The following is a 17,184-nucleotide window of genomic DNA, read 5'->3' as shown; positions in this document are numbered from 1 at the left end:
ACAAGGGTGAACAAGGATTTTATTGTTCGTTTGGACTGGACTAGATGACCTTTGAAGGTGCGTTCCAACCCAAACTATTCTATGATTCTATGATTAATCCTCTCTTAAGTAGGACAAACCTCCTTTCAGCTTTGTCCTAAGCAAATCCTCAGGTGCCTTGCTGTCCACCCAGGCACCTCCAAAGAGCACCTCTTCCAGGAGGAAACATGCAACCAGATTCTCTGGGGGATGAAACCCCACAGAGAAATCCAGAAACCCAGTGAGACCCAAAGGAGGAGAAATCATGCCAAGGTGAAGAGAAACGGAAGCCCACACCAGAGTGTCTGGATGGGAGACCAAAGGAAAGGAAAACATCTGAGTATTGGCGGCAGCTGGGAAGGTTTTAGGCCACAGCAATGATGAGAGTCTGAGAGGGACAGCTGGAGAAAGAGGACTTTGGGCACTGGGGTTTTCTCCAGGTGACCCAATGCTAGGTCAGAGATGGGTTTTCAGTAAGCATCAGGGAGTCAGACCAGCCAGGTGGGTTTAAATTGAGTTAGGATAGGACTTCATGACCCTCACTCAAAGCTGGATAAGCATGGCAGCTCCAAAACGCCTGAATCTTCCCTTGTTCTTTTGTTTTGCTGCTTTTGGGGACTTGTAGGACTTTGGACCATCTAGCCATGTCTTGCTTTTGCTCTAACAACCCCTCTTCTCTCCTGGAGCCAAGAGAAGGAAGGAAAGTGAACAGCCAAGACTGCTAGAAATCAGAGATTATATTTAATGTCATAGGCCATGGCACAAAATCCCCAGTTACAAATAATACCATTCTTCTATTCAAAGCCCTGGTAGGGCTTGATTCAAGCGAACTTGGGCTGTTCCCTCTCTGCAACACTTTGTACATTCCCAGAACCACAACACATTCAAAAAGCCCTTTCATTATTTATGTAATTATGAGAATGAATGAGATATTGGACGGAGACATCCCAAATCAGAGCTCCAAGGGATCAACTAATTCTCATTTTAGTTATTCTAAAAACAAAAAAATAACTCCAGCAAGTCCTCAAGTACAATGACAGCCGGTGAGATGGTGTTTGCTGGTGTTTTTCTGAATGATGCCAAAACCTGAAGACAAGATTTGTCCCTCTAAGACCTCAATTTTAGCTTCCTGCTGTTGTATTTCATTCGTAACCCAGGTTGTGTGGTCTAAAGATGAAATATCTTGTCTAAGCCAAGCATCCAGCCCCAGTGTATAGTCAGGAAGAAAAAACAGTGACTTCTGTTTGAGAAGTAGGGATGGATCTTGTCAAGCTTATTCTTTCCCCATTTCATGCCCCTTCTCACCTTCTGAAGATCCATGGTGCTCCTCAGCTGAGGTTACCAGAGCACTATGAGGGATGTTGGTGACAGCAATCTTACAGTGACAGGAGGGGATGGGGATGGGGGGAAGAAGCAGCAAAGATGTGCATTCCCTTGGCCATGCAACAGAGAAATTTGTTTTTACTGTAACACTCGGTGTATCCTTCATAATAAAGATGTGTTGATAAATGACTGGGAAGAAACTGTGTGAATGGCCTCAAGTTGTTCCAGGAAAGATTTAGATTGAATATTGGGAACAATTTCTTCCTGGAAAGGGTTGAACAAGGTGCTCAGGGCAGTGGTGGAGTCACCATCCGTGGAGGGGTTTAAGAGGCATGTAGACGAGGATCTTAGGGACATGGTTTAGCGCTAGATTTAGGTTATAGCTGGAGTCAATCTTAAGTGTTTTTTCCAGCCAAAATTATTTTATTATTCTATGAATGGAGATAAAAGTTTTGGCAGAGACCTGGCAGTGGCAGACATATTATTGACTCTTGGATGAACATAGTATAGGTGGAGCAGTCCAAAGTATCCAAAATCTCTCTGGAGGCAACATCATCTCACAGCAGACATCATTGCATACCTGTTCAACCATAGCCTGCCCAAACAGATTCATTTTGCACCTTTTGGTATATTTCCCACCACTATTAAGACCCAGCTGAACTCAGGCATGTATTGCAGGCCTATCAGGAGGATGTATAAAAAAGAAGGACTAGAATAGGTTTAAAATCCAGGGGAGTGAAGCAGAAATAACTTTCCTGGGCAAGGCACTGGACATTCCCTTAGACTCTCAGTGCTTTTCCCTCATCCCTCTTTTAAAATCACCCAAACTCATTCAGCTCCTGCCTGACCCTATAGCTCCCAAACCGCTAACTAAAATACGCTTATCTCCAGGGGGAATCAACTGAGTAGCAAAGCGGTGCTTGTGCAAGGCTGATATCAGCAGAGGGTGCTCCTTGCACGCTCCATAGAGTCACAGCTCGGAGCCCAAACATTTCCACGTACCAGACGCTCGCTGCAGCAAAATGCAAATTCACACTGCCCAGATTCCTGGAAAACAGATGCTCATCTCAACCTTTCTTTGCTTTCGCCACAGCTAACATGCCCAGGGATGCTTTAAAAGCCGCATTTAAAGCTGATTCCTAAAATAAAATAGCAAGCAGCTCTTCCTGCCTCCAAACGCTGGTGTTTGGCCATGCTAAGTTTGTTGATGGGATCTGGGAGGATTAGGAGCCACATTTAATCTTCCCAGAATGACTAATCCTGCAGGGTTGAATGAACTCAATCTACACACAAATACAGCCCTGGGGTGCTGGGTGCCCACCCTGTCTGTCTCCCCAAATCCCACTTCTTGTGCCCCTGTTCTGAATGGGGCTTTGGGCAAGTGAGAGGTCCGTGGGACCATCCAGCCGTGCATGCTCAAACCAAAAGCTCAGCTTAGTTTATCATGAGCGCAGTTTACAGGACAGTTAAAGCAATATTTACCATGCTTAACTTCGACTCTGCTAAGAACAAACCAGCCCATGTTCTGCAGTATGAAATTAAATGCCTTCAGTTCAAGGAAGTAAACACATTTGGATTTATTTTTTAGGTGGGGAAATAAGCTGGCAGATGTGGGATATAACAGAGTATAAAACCTGGAGTGGCATGGCTAGGTGGGACAGGATTCACTTGGGCTAACCAGGGAGTTTCCAGTGAAATGAGCAGGGTGATCTTCACACTGTGTGGTTCAGCTGGTGAGCTCCTTGCTGTGGGATGCTGGGGATATCAAGTGTTTTTCCACACCCTTGGACTGACAAAAGGTAGCAGAACCATTCAGTAAGAGTGGATAAATTCTATATTCTGGCTTATAAAGTCCTTGAGCAAACTAATGTTGAAAACGGAGAAAATATTTTAAGGAAATAATATTATGTGATTGCTTGGTTATAATACCCTTTTAATTATATTTTTGTTTTCCTCTGTCGTTTTGCAGTGCCCCTTCTGACTTCGCACAGCCCAGTAGGGAGAAAGGCTCCATCCAACCCTCCCTGTCTTCACCCAGTGAGCTGCAGCCAAACCCAGTATACATGCTCCCTCTACTGGTCCTACTGGTCCTCCTGCCAGGTCCTCACGGCCTGACAGTGACACCCAGGGAGGGAAGGACAGACAGACAATGCAGTGTAGCATTCGGGTGGGTTGCATCACCTTACAAAAGGACAGGAGAAGAAGTGTCACTGGGCTACCAGCTAAGTTTTAGCAGAGGGATGGTCCGACGCCTCTCAAACAGTGGTTTATGGCCAAAAATAATGTACAGGATATATATTGCATATGATCATCACAGCCACATGAATAGCTCATAGCAATTTTAGCACTTCTTAAGGCAACCTCGAGAATAATTTATTGGGAACCCACTTGGTGTTTCCTATTAAACATCATAAAATATTACCCGTCCTTTATGGTAAAACTCACCACAAGCTCTCCTGGGATGTGTTCCCATTCCTCCCCAGAAGACTATTATGTACCTTCTGGGGGCCTTGCTTTGAAGTTCATCCAGAAGCCTTTAAATCACAAGTTAAGCTCTCAGAGTAGCCATAAAATAATTCATGGCGAGCTCTCAGCATCACTTTCCGCCATGCCTTTGAGCAAAGAAACTCAATGGTGGCAGAGTGCATATAAGGTGAACATACTCATAGATAGTCTGGTAGGGAGGCAACTTGGAGACGTAGTTCCCATAGAACGGTCTAGCCTAGAAACTCACTCCTTTGCATGGCCCACGAACTCTTCTGCTGCATTGCTCAGATTTGTATTGACTCGTGATGGCTCTGAAGCAGGATTTTGTACTGGTCCGTGCATTCATACCATACCAAGGGGATACCAGATAAAGAGGTCAAAGATCTGCTGTATTTGGAGCACAAGTCTTATGAGAGACAGCGAGTAGCTGAGGGGCCTGGGGGGTTCATCCTGGAGAACAGGAGCTGAGGGGAGACCTCCTGATCTCTGAACTGCCTGAAAGGAGCTTGGAGCCAGGGGGGTCGGGCTCTGCTCCCCAGGAACAAGCACCAGGAGCAGAGGAAACGGCCTCAAGTTGTGCCAGGGGAGGTTGAGGTTGGATCTGGGGAACAATTTCTTCCCCAAAGGGCTGTGGGGCATTGGAACAGGCTGCCCAGGGCAGTGCTGGAGTCACCATCCCTGGAGGGGTTGAACACAGAGATGAGGTTCTTAGAGACATGATTTAGTGACAGTGTTGGGTTAATGGTTGGACTCAACAATCTTGAGAGTCTCTTCCAACCAAAATGATTCTGTGATTCTATGATTAAAGTAAATCTGGAAATGCCACAGACGTCAGTGGATCAGCAGCTCTGTGAGATTGCCCTGTACACACCCACCCAGCCTCTTCCTGAGCAGAAGGGGATGCTGACTTAACAGGGCACCAGAACCAGTTGGGTTTTGGTCAAAACTTGGCTTTGTGTCTACTGGGCAAATGCTGAGCATCCTGAAGAGCAGAAGTGTCACAATATGCACATGGGAAGACAGGCAAGGGGAGATTTTTCTGAACTGCTAGAATGAACCAATATTAAATGCATGCATGAATTCAGATGGTTAAAGAGTGTGGTTGTGAAAATGGTGGTTTTATATTTTTTCTGGGTTTTGCAGTAATCTGAGAGCTGGGAAGACCATCCTGCCTCAGTCCTTCAACACTGATGTCCAAGCACCCAATGCCATCACCACTGGCCCCAGATCTGCCTCCAAACAGCAAGTTCAAAGTTGGTCCCTTAATCTCTTAAAAGCCAATGGGATCGGTGGCACTTACCGTGACGGGGAAATAGTCCTTCATGTACCTCCAGACCACGCTGTTCTGCATGGCATGGATCCTCCTCCCGCCCTTTCTGGGTTGTTCCCTGTCTAGGAACCACCATGCAGCATAGAGGGCACTGAGCAGCCAAAACCGGGTGAAGAGGAGGGCGATGAAGGCAGCGATGCAGCACTGTGCTGAGAGAAAAGCCAAGAAGTGAATTGGCAGTCGGGTTAGGTGTGTGTTGGGATAAGAATGATTCAACCGAAGGGACTCGATCTGTTTGGACCTGGGATGGACCCCAAGACTTCACTGGGTTTGCTGCTGATTTATTTAATCACTGTGAAGATACCCTTGATGTAAAGAGGTGGTTTCTTTCCTATCTGCCCCAGGAATCTGGAGAGCAACCAAGCACTATCCTTGCAGCAACCACCTTTTACTACAAAGGCCACCGTGTCCCCCTCTTCTCACAAGACTTGTGGACCTCAAAACATCCAGAGGGTCCTCATTGATCTCCGTCCCTTTGCTGTCCAGCTTTTCTCTGGAGTCAGTCTGACCTCTGCAACCATAATGCCAGTATTTTACCCCAAAACTCCTGTTAATACTCCCTGATGATAACCTAGCATTTTGCAACATCAGCAAAGTGAGGCACTATACCCTGCATGCACAGTCCCTGATAGCTTTGTTCCTGAGCTATCGATTCCCCATTTTAATTGTGCCTTGGATTTTTAATTTTTTATCTTCCCATATATAAGATTTTAGTCTTTATTGAGTTTTTCTTTTTAATTGATTTTGGACATTTTGCTCCATTTCTTGGGTCCATTATCAACAATAATCTTGGCCTCTAGAGGATTTTCAGTCCTTTCAACTTGATGTCATCACAGATTTTATAAGAATGCCCTATTTCATTCCCTAAGACGTTAATGACTTGGGACATTCCCAAGTCATTAAAGACTTTTCTGAGCTGCTTCCAGACAGTGCTCAGCTTTTCCCTCCACCTCCCATCTCCTTCATGCTCTGTGTTTTGGCACGGGAACAAGAAAAGAGAAGTCTGTGTGCAAAGAAGCATCACTTGGTACATCAAATCCCCTCCAAGCCCAACACCGTCTACAGACTGAGAAGCACCAATGGCCACCAAGCTGTCACCTGGTGAAGCAGATGCCCTCTAAAGTGCCTGGGAAGAGTTGCGTCCTCTCCATCTGTCCCTCTGGAACCCTTGGTGTTGTCTGGGATGGGGGAGACTGAGCTAAAAAAAACAACCCCACAACAATTCATCCAAGCCCTTTGCCTTCTGCAGCTTATGGTGTGATGAGCTATACATTTTGTTCTTCTCTGAGTCTTTATTACAGATCCAGAACCCAGGGCTTAAGGACATGAGGATGGAGATGCCCTGTTTAGCTTTAGCTTCAGCTCTGAGATAGATATATCCATGCCCTCATCCTCTGAGACCTGGATTTTCATCTTTGGGAGTCACTTGGCATCTGCTTTCTCCAGCTCATCTCAGCTAAGGGCTATCGGAGGGGAGGTACACGATGCTCTCAGTTAAGACCTCTTTGCACCTTCAGTTTTCTTTTACTTAAGGACCTATAAGTACGTCTGTAGTCAAGATCTATTTCTACTCCTGCAAATTCTGAGTCTTTCCTGAACCCACACTGGAGGGGAACACACAATCCCCTTCTCTGAACTTGCTCCAGCACCTCAATGCCTTTCTTGGTGTGAGGGGCCCAAAACTGCGCCCAGGATTTGAAGTTTGGCCTCCCTGGGTCCCAGAACAGGGACGCTCACTGCCCTGGGCCTGCTGGCCACACCAGTGCTGGTCCCAGCCAGGATGCTGGTGGCCTCTTGGCCACCTGGGCAGGGCCTCTGCCCATCGATCCAGCTGGTCCACATCCCTCTGTAGAGCCTTCCTGCCTTCAAATAGATCATACATGGGGAAATGCTGCAGCTCTCTGCAGAGCAACAGGTCGAACCTGCAACACATCCTCCAGGTCAGAACAAACCACTGCTCGTACCTCGTGCTACTCCTTTCAAATGCCACAGACATGGCCTTTATAACTCTTGAGGAAAATAGGATTCAGCACGAAATGAAGCTCCAGGGTCCACATGACACACAAACACCACTTGAGGAATAACGCAGAGGTCACGATTTTACTGCACCTGGGAGCCAGCTCATCAGGTCTTCTGCAAAACCGTGCAACGCTTAGTTCTCTTCTTTATCGTACTGTGCAAAGCTCAAAGTACATTCTACAAAAGGAAGGAGTTGTTCTGGTCCAAATCCATATACTTATCATCCAAATGAGGCTTTATCTTGCAATAATATAATTATTAATTACTCCTTTGATTCATTTCCAGTTCAGCTTTTATTTTGCCAGGCGGAATTTGCATACAGTGAACTTTGCTTAACCTTAAGACCTTTTTTTTTTTTGTAAAATCTGACAGTGTAGTGGTTTCTGTGGGAAAGAAGCGTATCTGTGTTCTTGTGTGGATCCTCAGTCTCAAAGTTTCTGTGGATGGCACTAAAAAGACAGGAAACTTCCAGAAAGTGTACAGTTAAATTATGTTCCCCATAATTACTGCTTTCTTCCGTTGAGGGGAATCCTAAGAGGAAATGAGGAATGACAAGGGCTTCTTGCCTGTCCCTCCCTGGACTAGAGATCACCTCAAAGCTGCCCAGATGAGGTCCATATTTCCCTCAGAACCTGCTTTGCCACAAACAACTGTTCTCTGGGCTACCTGCCAGGCAAACACTTCAAAGGATATCACGAAAATGGCATTGGGCTCTTGGCCAGGGAACCTCAGCAGATATTTCCATTCTGGGGCCAAACTCCACCCTACCTACAGATCATTGTGCCCACAATCTGTGAAGTACTGTCATGTCTTGGAAACACCACTGGAAGAGATGGCAGTCTGTATCTTGGTGGGGACAGGGGTAAACATGAAAGTATCCACTTCATTAGAAACCCATTTTTGAACCCCACTGTCTGCTGGGGCTCTGCAAAGCCAGACAAGCTCTCCAGCTTAGAATCACAGAAAGGTGTGGGTTGGAAGGGACCTTGAAGGCCATCTAGTTCTAACACCCAGCTTGGACAATCTCTCCATTGTGAGGATGGGGACTGCAGGCGCATCAAACACAAAAATAGCATTGAGATGTGATTGTAAGGTGGCTCTGCCTTGCTGCATTTACAGTGTTCTTTAAGGGAAAGGAGGAGGAAATTACCTTTAGTATGTTGGCCCAGACTGCCCAGAGAGGTGGTGGATGAACCATCCCTGGAGACATCCCAGGCCAGGCTGGACGGGGCTCTGAGCAACCTGAGCTGGTGAAGATGTCCCTGCTCATGGCAGGGGTGGCACTGGATGAGCTTGGAAGGTCCCTTCCAACCCAAACTGTTCTATGATTCTATGACTCTATGATTCCACGACTCTATGATTCTATGGCTACATGTGCTTGTACATTCAGGAGGAACAAACAGGTTTGGAGATGCAGTTGCAAACAGATATGATCCTTATCTCTTCTCTCTTGCAGGTCTGGACTCCTGTGAGGCAGCCCAACTGCACATGCTAAATTGTTATAAAATAGATTAAGCCCTTACAAAGTGTCCTTTCAAGGCAAATATCACCATGGGCTGCAGGAGGAGATCTAAGGGCATCATGCATGTCTTTGCTGTCACATCTTTTCAGTTATCTGAAAATAGCCAGAGAACACAGGGCTGGGCTGAGATTAGCTACTGTGCTGTCTACTCATAGAAAATAAGAGAGACCTTTTCAAACTACAACCAAACCCATAGCACGCTTAACAAGAAGGAAAGTTCCATACAGATCCTAAATCAGGGGTGTCGGACTCATTTTCGCCAGAGAATGCCTCCATGTGGATGTGATGGCTTTCTTTGATCCCCTCTCAGGCCAAGTGGCTTCCTGGGCTGGGGTGCCTCAGAGAAAGAGCAAAAATGGTGTTTGGTGGTTGGCATCTTGTGCTAAGCAGCTTTTTTGTGACCTGCAAGTGCCTCCCTGGATGAAAATATGGGCATATCATGGACAACACACACATATATGCCACAGGCTCCAAGTGAACTGCAGACTAGAAGCACATGGAGAACAGGGATCATGTCCCATCAAAGTGCTGCAGTGCCCAACATTGCCGCTAACCCAGCATTTGCTCATTCGACCTGAAATAAGGAAAACAGCAACCTATAGAAATAGATTTTTGGTATCACAGCAGGCCCAGAGTGAGTCAGACTCGTATTGCAGCTGTCTGGAGAGTTTGCAAGATGCATGCTGTTGAGGTCCCCAGTGCCAGCCCAGTCCCTAATAGTGACAGCCTGCAGAGATCCTGTGCCAAGCCAAGCCTGGCAGCTTGGCCAGGCTGTCCCAAGCTGTGGACTACGCTCAACTGACAAGGGGACCCGACTCACGTTGGCACCATGTGCCCTTTGAGCCAACCTTGCTGATTGAAAGGGTTCAAAGGCTGGGTGCCGTACACTGGATCTGCAGAGGTGGCATCCATAGGGCTCCCGTCCTGACAATGGGATTGTTTGCAGGGGTTCAGCCCTGCACTTATTGCAGAATCGTCATAGAACCATATCATGGTTTGGGCTGGAAGGGACCGTGAAGATCATCTAGTTCCAACTCCAAGGATGTCATGGGGAACAGTGTCAAATGTTTTGCACTAGTGGTAGAATCATAGAATCATTTTGGTTGGAAAAGACCCTCAAGATCGTCAAGTCCAACCGTTAACCCAGCTCTAGCACTAAACCACATCCCTAAGAACCTCATCTCCGTCTGTCCAACCCTCCAGGGATGGTGACTCCAGCACTGCCCTGGGCAGCCTGTTCCAATGCCCCACAGCCCTTTGGGGAAGAAATTGTTCCCCACATCCAACCGCAACCTCCCCTGGTGCAACTTGAGGCCGTTTCCTCTGCTCCTGGTGCTTGTTCCTGGGGAGCAGAGCCCGACCCCCCTGGCTCCAAGCTCCTTTCAGGCAGTTCAGAGATCAGAAGGTCTCCCCTCAGCTCCTGTTCTCCAGCTGAACCCCCCAGGTCCCTCAGCCGCTCCCATCACACTTGTGCTCCAGCCCCTCACCAGCTCCGTTCCCTTCTCTCAACTCACTCCATTCCAGAGAGATGTCAGTTGCCCTTCCCTTATCCATTAATGCTGTAACCCCACCACAGAAGGGCACCAAATTTGTCAGGTACAATTTGCCCATAGTGAAGCCATGTTTGCTGTCATCAGTCATCCCCTTATTATCTATGTGCTGTGGCATAGTTTCCAGGAGGATCTGCTCCCTGATGTGGCCAGGCACGGAGGCTAGACTGACCGGCCTGTAGTTCCCTGGGTTTTCTGCATGGTGTGTCTGGATAGATGCCCATGCTCAAGTCCACGTAGAACAGGAATGAGAGAGGCAGCAGGAAGCAGTGTAGCAGGTCTGGTCACCAACTTGTTGATTTTGTTGCCCTGCAGAAGCCTGTCTCCATTGCATTAGAAGTGGGGGCACTGGTCAGTTCTGTGGTCCTGCAATGCAGTCCTTAGTCCATGCCTTGCAACCCTTGACTCTGCCTCTCTGCTCCGCTCTGGTGAGACCCCCCTGCAGTGCTGGTCCAGCTCTGGGTCCTCAGCACAGGACACACATGGAGCTGCTGGAGAGGGGCCAGAGGAGCCCCAGGAATGATGCGAGGCTGGAACAGCTCTGCTGGGAGGACAGGCTGAGAGAGCTGGGGTGTTCAGCTGGAGAAGAGAAGCTCCAGGGAGACCTTAGTGTGGCCTTTCCGGACTGAAAAGGGACTGATAAGAAAGATGGGGACAGACTTTTGAGCAGACCCTGTTGTGACAGGACAAGGAGTGATGGATTTAAACTAAAAGAGGGGAGATTTAGATTAGTTATAAGGAAGAAATTGTTTAAAATGAGGGTGGTGAGAGCCTGTCCCAGGTTGTCCAGAGAAGTGGTGGATGAACCATCCCTGGAGACATCCCAGGCCAGGCTGGACGGGGCTCTGAGCAACCTGAGCTGGTGAAGATGTCCCTGCTCATGGCAGGGGTGGCACTGGATGAGCTTTGAAGGTCCCTTCGACCCAAACTATTGTATGATTCTATGATTCTATGATCCCTGCACTGTGCACTCTCCTTCCAGCAGCTGTCAGCATCTCAAGAAAACAGCACTTTTTGTCTCATTGCCCTTGTCAGGAGCATCCTCAGGAAAACTAACAGTGTAGACAATGCCTGCCTGTTGTGAGAGGCACTGCAGCAGGGTCCCTGCCAGCACCAGGGTCGAGCTGCCGCATTCATCCAGCGCCCCGTGGAGAATGAATGAGCCCCTCGCCTGGCGCTTGGCTTCTCGGGAGATGCATTTGCACAACCATAGCAACAGCTGCCTGCCACTGGTCTGCAAATGTCTGGCAGTGGCTGAGCGCGTGTTTTTGGGAGCCCTTTTCTGGCAGCAGAAGTACAAGGCTGTCTCAGAGAAAAAGAAGCAGCTGGCAGGCAAATCCTGGCCATGGAAGGTCTGATCTCTGCTCCTGAGGGTGGCATGGGGTGTTTGGCAGCTTGTGGGATGAAATTAAGGGTGCCCCTTAGCATCAAGCTTTCACAATTGTTAAACGGGGAGCGTTTGGGTGGAAAGTTAGAGCCTTAAAGAAACTTTGTAAAATGAATCAAACCAGCTGGAATCACTCCACAAGGTTTGGTTATCACCTTTCTAATGCTTTTCTTATAGCATTTCTTAACCGTTTTCAGTTTCAGATTGTACCACACACACACACAGACACAAAATCAAAGTAAAACTGTTCCAGCAAAAGACTAATGTATGGAAGGCCAATTATAGAGGAGGTGTGGGTTTGGGTCTCATCCTCATTCAGAGCAAATTCTATTTCCCCGGAGGATACAGAGCCTGCATTTGGAATAGCTCCATGTTACCATCCGACTCTGGCATGAGCCAAACCCATAGACCAAACATGAGGAAAAGGTTCTTCACACAGAGGGTGCTGGACACTGGAACAGGCTCCCCATGGAGGTGTCACAGCCCCAAGCCTCACAGTGTTCAAGAAGGGACTGGACAACGTCCTCAGACACATGGTGTGAATTGTGGGGTGTCCTGTGCAGGGACAGGAGTTGGACTCGATGATCCTTGTGGGTCCCTTCCAGCTCAGGACATTCTATGATTCTATAAATGGTGTGATTCTATAAAACCTATGCCAAGAAGCATGCAAACAGCTTCACCATCTGGAACAGTATGTCCCACCAGGTTCTGGTGCAGAGGTGACCACTCAGCCCCAGGTCTGTGGCAGAGTTTGGATGGAGACATCTCAGAAACTTAACAAAGCTCTGAAGCACAGCCTGTCATTTCTTTGTAGGTATTTTTTTGGAGATGCTTATGTGTCAAGACCCATATTTACACAAAGATATGCTGCCTTTGTGTATTGGGTCTATCCAACAGCTGTTCTGCTACAATAAAGCAGAAGCTTTACACGTATCCCATCTGAGATTAGGAATTGGCATGACAATGGCAGACTGGGCTCCTGATGGGCTGTAAATCACCCCAGACAGTTTGCACTCTCAGATAACCTGCCTCTGGGTCTCAAATTTCCTTGTTTCCCAGTGCATCCTATCCAAAACTGCATGTCTCTCATTTCCACCAGCACCCAATGCCTTCTGCACAGTAATCAGTTTGTCTGGGTCCCAGTTTACTAATGTGTCTGTTCCCCAACCTGCTTGGGTTTTCCTGGCAAAAAATGTCTTTTTGGGGGGTGTGCAGGGGCATCTGTATAAAGTTAAGTGCAAGTTCCCAGGGTTGCAAAGCGGAGTCCTCCATGCTCATCCCATCTTACCACCCCTCAGGTATGGGAATGGCATTTCTCATGAAAAATGCTGATCAGGGCAGCACCTTAGACCAGGAAAACACTAAATCTAAAGAGCAGAAGAGGCTGAAAATGGGTTTAGCAGAAGCACCCAAGCACAAACACACACACATGCACTTCCCTAGTGCCACCGTGCTCAGATCGGCTGGCGAGTGGAATGCAAAGCAAAATGAAAATATCAGAAAAAAAGTGGAAAAAAAAAAAGAACTGTTTTAGTGAGTCAGAGCCTCCCACACCGCTCCTCATACAGCGAGACAAACAGAGACCTGCCAGTGCAACGTCTGCTGCTAATCACTTCTCCTAACGTGGCCTGGGATTCACTGCAGGCTCCCAGAACATGACTTTAATGCCACTTTCTTTCAGTCCCAGACCTTCAGTCCCAGGTATTCCTTGGGGACAGGGAGAGGAGGGGGTGGGACAAATGCTGCTCTGGCTTTTCTCCTTCAGGGAAAGGAGAGGTCTCTTACCTAGACATAGGAAGGAGAAGACCCATTGAGCCACCGATGCCGTCTGAAGCCGTCTCTGCAGTGGTATGGAGAGAGGAGCAAACTCGACCATCTTGGGCTTTGCGTGTGCGTCTCGAAGGGAGAAGGAAGCTCTGCAAGTGGTGAATGCAAAGTACAAAGTCATTGGTCAATATTTACCTTACAGTATAGGGGATTGTGCAAGGTACAGTGGCAGCGGTGGCTGCCTGCAGTCACCTTTCCGTATGGGGAGGAGAAGGACACTGCCAGGAGGTGTCACCAGCTTTATGCCAATGAGACTCAGCACACGGTTAGATGGTGAGGATTTCATGCTTCTACCACCCAAATCTGGGAGGTAAACTCCCTCCCTTCAGGACCCAGCCACAGAATCATAGAATCATAGTATCATAGAATCATAGAATCATAGTATCATAGAATCATAGAATCACAGAATAGTTTGGGCTGAAAAGGAGCTTCAAGGGTCATCTAGTGCAACCCCCCAATCCTGCCTTCAAGTGCCTGTCTCTCTCAAATTTTGCAATATTTTGATGTTTGCAGAGAGGATGAGTCATTTTTGTGTATGAACCAGGCATCACCATGCAGGGTTTATTTTCTCCCCTTTCCCCTGCAAACCACCCTGTGCACGATAAGAAGGGACAAGAACAGGGAGGCCACTTGTATTTTCAAGTGATATGGTGTGGATGGGTCCCAGTTTCAGTCAAGGAGGTGGGTGAAAAACACAAGGGTGTTTCACTGCTGAGCAGGGGGCTACAGGAGCAATCTCACACCTCTGCCAGGAGATGGATGGATGGATGGATGGATGGATGGGGCAGAAAAGTGTCTATATGCATCCTCACACATGTCTATGTGTGTATATGAGAAAGGAAATACTACCTCCCTTTTGCATTTCTGCCTCCAAGTGGAACGGTCTGAGCCTCGGCCTCATCACATGCAAAGAGCTGCAATTTACTGGATGGAAAAATAATCAGAAATTTGGAAGAAAAATAAAGTCCTTGGGGAACTGACAGGCTGCTCAGGTAAACAAAGAAACCATCTCGTGAGAGGCCTGCGAAAACCAGGGGTCTTGTTGTAACCAGGATACAGAATAATACCATGAACAGACTGAATTAAACAATAAGCCGATCCACTGCTCAAGCACCGGCACACATACAAAGGCGTCACTTGCTTGTCTAAGGGGTATTTCAAATCCCCGAGGTCACCGCAGCCAAGAATTACAGAACAAAACTAAATAAATAAAATTGGTAAAAGCAAATCAGAAGTGTTAGGCTGAAAAATAATCCCCCTTCTTTGTCAGGCCTTAAGAAGACGCTGGGCTGTGAGGAATTTATGTATTTCCATTTTCCAGAGTCACTAGAAACAACACAGCTCTTGTGAAACCCCAAGGGCACTTTCCTAAAGACACCGGTTGCTTTAATTGAGCTGAAACTGGCTTAGATCTCACTTGAATCTCTCCTTGTCCTTTGTCTTTTGCTGCAAATGTCCGGACCCTGTGTGCTTTGAGAAAGCAAAGGAGGCTTTTAACGCTTTCGGCTCTGTTGCCTGGAGACGAGATGTTTCCTGGTGAGAAACTACCAGCAATTTCCGAAATGCTGTGGGGAGATCTGCAGGTCCAGGGCTCCTGGTCTTCCCGGGTTGTGCAAACTCCAACACAGTCAGGGAGGTGCATGGTGGGACCAAGAAGGGGAAAGTCCTTGTAGGGACCTCCCAGGTCCGGAGATGATGTTTCAAGGTGTTTTCCATCCTGCAATCTTGTCCTTGTTGGAGCCCAGCCATGCCAAGGAGCTCTTTATGGGTTTTGTTAGTGCAAAAGATCACACCTGAGCCATGGGGACACCCAGACATGTGCAAAGCATTTTCTGCTCCCAGGAACTTCAGACTAAGCCATGGAGCAGTCGTATTGCTGGTTCCCCAAGTAGTTGTATTGCAAAGAGTTTCAGCTCTTTGCTTGTGGCTTTTTATGATAAAGAAAGCCCCACGTTCTGGATTTATTATGTATGAGTTGTCCCCTTGGAAGAGCTAACCAAGCAGTGAAGCAAGGCTCAGCTAGGTAATAAATATTTATCTCCTGCTCTGCTGTGGATATTTCATTTGCTTTTGTCTTTTCACTTGCTTAAATCAGGAGAGAAAAACACCTTCTTATGGAGGGCTTTGAAATCTCCTGCTAAAATTAGAGGGGGATCAGAGACTTCCAGACAGTCATGAAGAATCAAGAGAGATGCATCTCCTTGTTGTGTGTGGATAAAACGAAATCTGCAGCTTGCTTTAGGGGAGAGTTGTGGTTCTGTAGAATTCAACCAGCCAATGAGTAGGAGACATGTCCAAATGTTGAACCCCGATTTCCACAGCCCATGTCCTGATACCCAGGTCAGCCTTATGCACATAATGGTCTTGGTTACCAGTTGATGGTTGATGACTGAATCAAGAGTTAAAACTGAGTACGATCAGATATCGTGAAACCATTCAGGCTCCACAGTTGATCTATCACCCCTGGAAAGCATTCAAGGTGCCTATATCCCTCTCAGCCTCCTCTAATGCTTTGGAAATGAAGAAGAAAGCAACCACGGTCAACACATGGCCTTGAGGACCTCATGAGTCCATCGTGTTCAGCTTTGGGCCCCTCACACCAAGAAAGCCTTTGAGGTGCTGGAGAGTGGTCTCACCGGTGCCCAGCACAGTGGGACAGTCACTGACATAGTCTCTATGTACCTATATTTCTCCTCAGTGACACCTCTGCCTCTGTGTCCCAGCCATGGCAGGGTTGTCCTGGGCTCTCACACGGCCTTGCAGGCACCATTTCTGCAGCAATGATGCTTCTCTTTATTGGTCCCATCCCCAACATGTATCACCAGGGACAAGGGAACATGCAACACTGCGGGCGGCGATTTAGAGGGGATTTTTAGTGACCTCTCACATTTTAAATCATTTAATAATCACACACAACTGCTGCGGATGAGGAGCTGCCTGGGGTGTTCTTGTTTCCCTTGTCAACTCTGTTTATGATTCATATATGTTGGGAGGGTGCTTCAAGGCCGAATGGGATGGGAGCCAAAGAAAATCCATAATGGGGTGCTGCATAAAGAGGATAATTCAAGTCCATGAAAAGAAGAATTTGAGTGTTAATTCAAGTGCACAAAAGGACATTAAATTCTGTAATGGAAATCACTGACGTAACACAGGCCGATGTCAGAATGAGTGATTTTGCAACAAGCAGAAGAGGCAGTAAAATCTAAAGGCTTCATTTTGAAAGAATTTGCATTTAAAAAACAGCAGCAGGTGGAAGTGGGATTCTCTCACACTGATGCTCTTACTCGAAGCTGGGGATGGACAAAGAACAAGCTTGGTGCAATGGTATCACATCGGTTTGGTGTGATGGGAAGATCCCCCGCAAGAATGACCACAGGTGGTGGTGGCCTGATGGGCCGAGATGGAATGGGACTCACACAAACCACTGGACAACTTCAAAAAAGACACATTCAGTTTCCTCCTGATAATTTTGCCACTGGAGGAGAAATTATGTTGGTGGGAAACTCTAGGTGTACGTATGAATGGCTGAGAGGCTCTAGAGAAAATAAGAAGGTTTATCTATGATTAGAAGGGCAGTGATCTGGAGAAAGCTTCTAGCTCCTCTGCTGGGACACCAATCCCATAGCATTTACATGTGGTGGACCTTCAACAAGGGGCTCAACAAGGAGCCATAAGCAGCTTCTTCTGGCAAGGCAAAGTGGGACATCTACACAGCATCTCC

General features: G+C 47.4%; 1 protein-coding gene across 1 annotated transcript in view; it reads right to left on the bottom strand.

Moving 5' to 3' along the window:
* MOGAT2 (monoacylglycerol O-acyltransferase 2) overlaps window positions 1-17,184 on the bottom strand; it is a 36,392-nt gene that overhangs the window by 12,199 nt on the left and 7,009 nt on the right. The window contains exons 2-3 of the mRNA XM_065852408.2: window positions 13,422-13,552; window positions 5,129-5,307 (exon numbers count right to left, since the gene is read on the bottom strand). Coding sequence (XP_065708480.1) covers window positions 5,129-5,307; window positions 13,422-13,512 — 270 coding nt within the window. The 5' untranslated portion in view covers window positions 13,513-13,552. The remainder of the gene's footprint in view (window positions 1-5,128; window positions 5,308-13,421; window positions 13,553-17,184) is intronic.

This window comes from Patagioenas fasciata, chromosome 1 (genome assembly GCF_037038585.1).
Source record: "Patagioenas fasciata isolate bPatFas1 chromosome 1, bPatFas1.hap1, whole genome shotgun sequence".
Classification (NCBI taxonomy): Eukaryota; Metazoa; Chordata; class Aves; order Columbiformes; family Columbidae; genus Patagioenas; species Patagioenas fasciata.
Note: the sequence above shows the minus strand (reverse complement) of the source record. Positions and strands in the feature narration are given on the sequence as shown.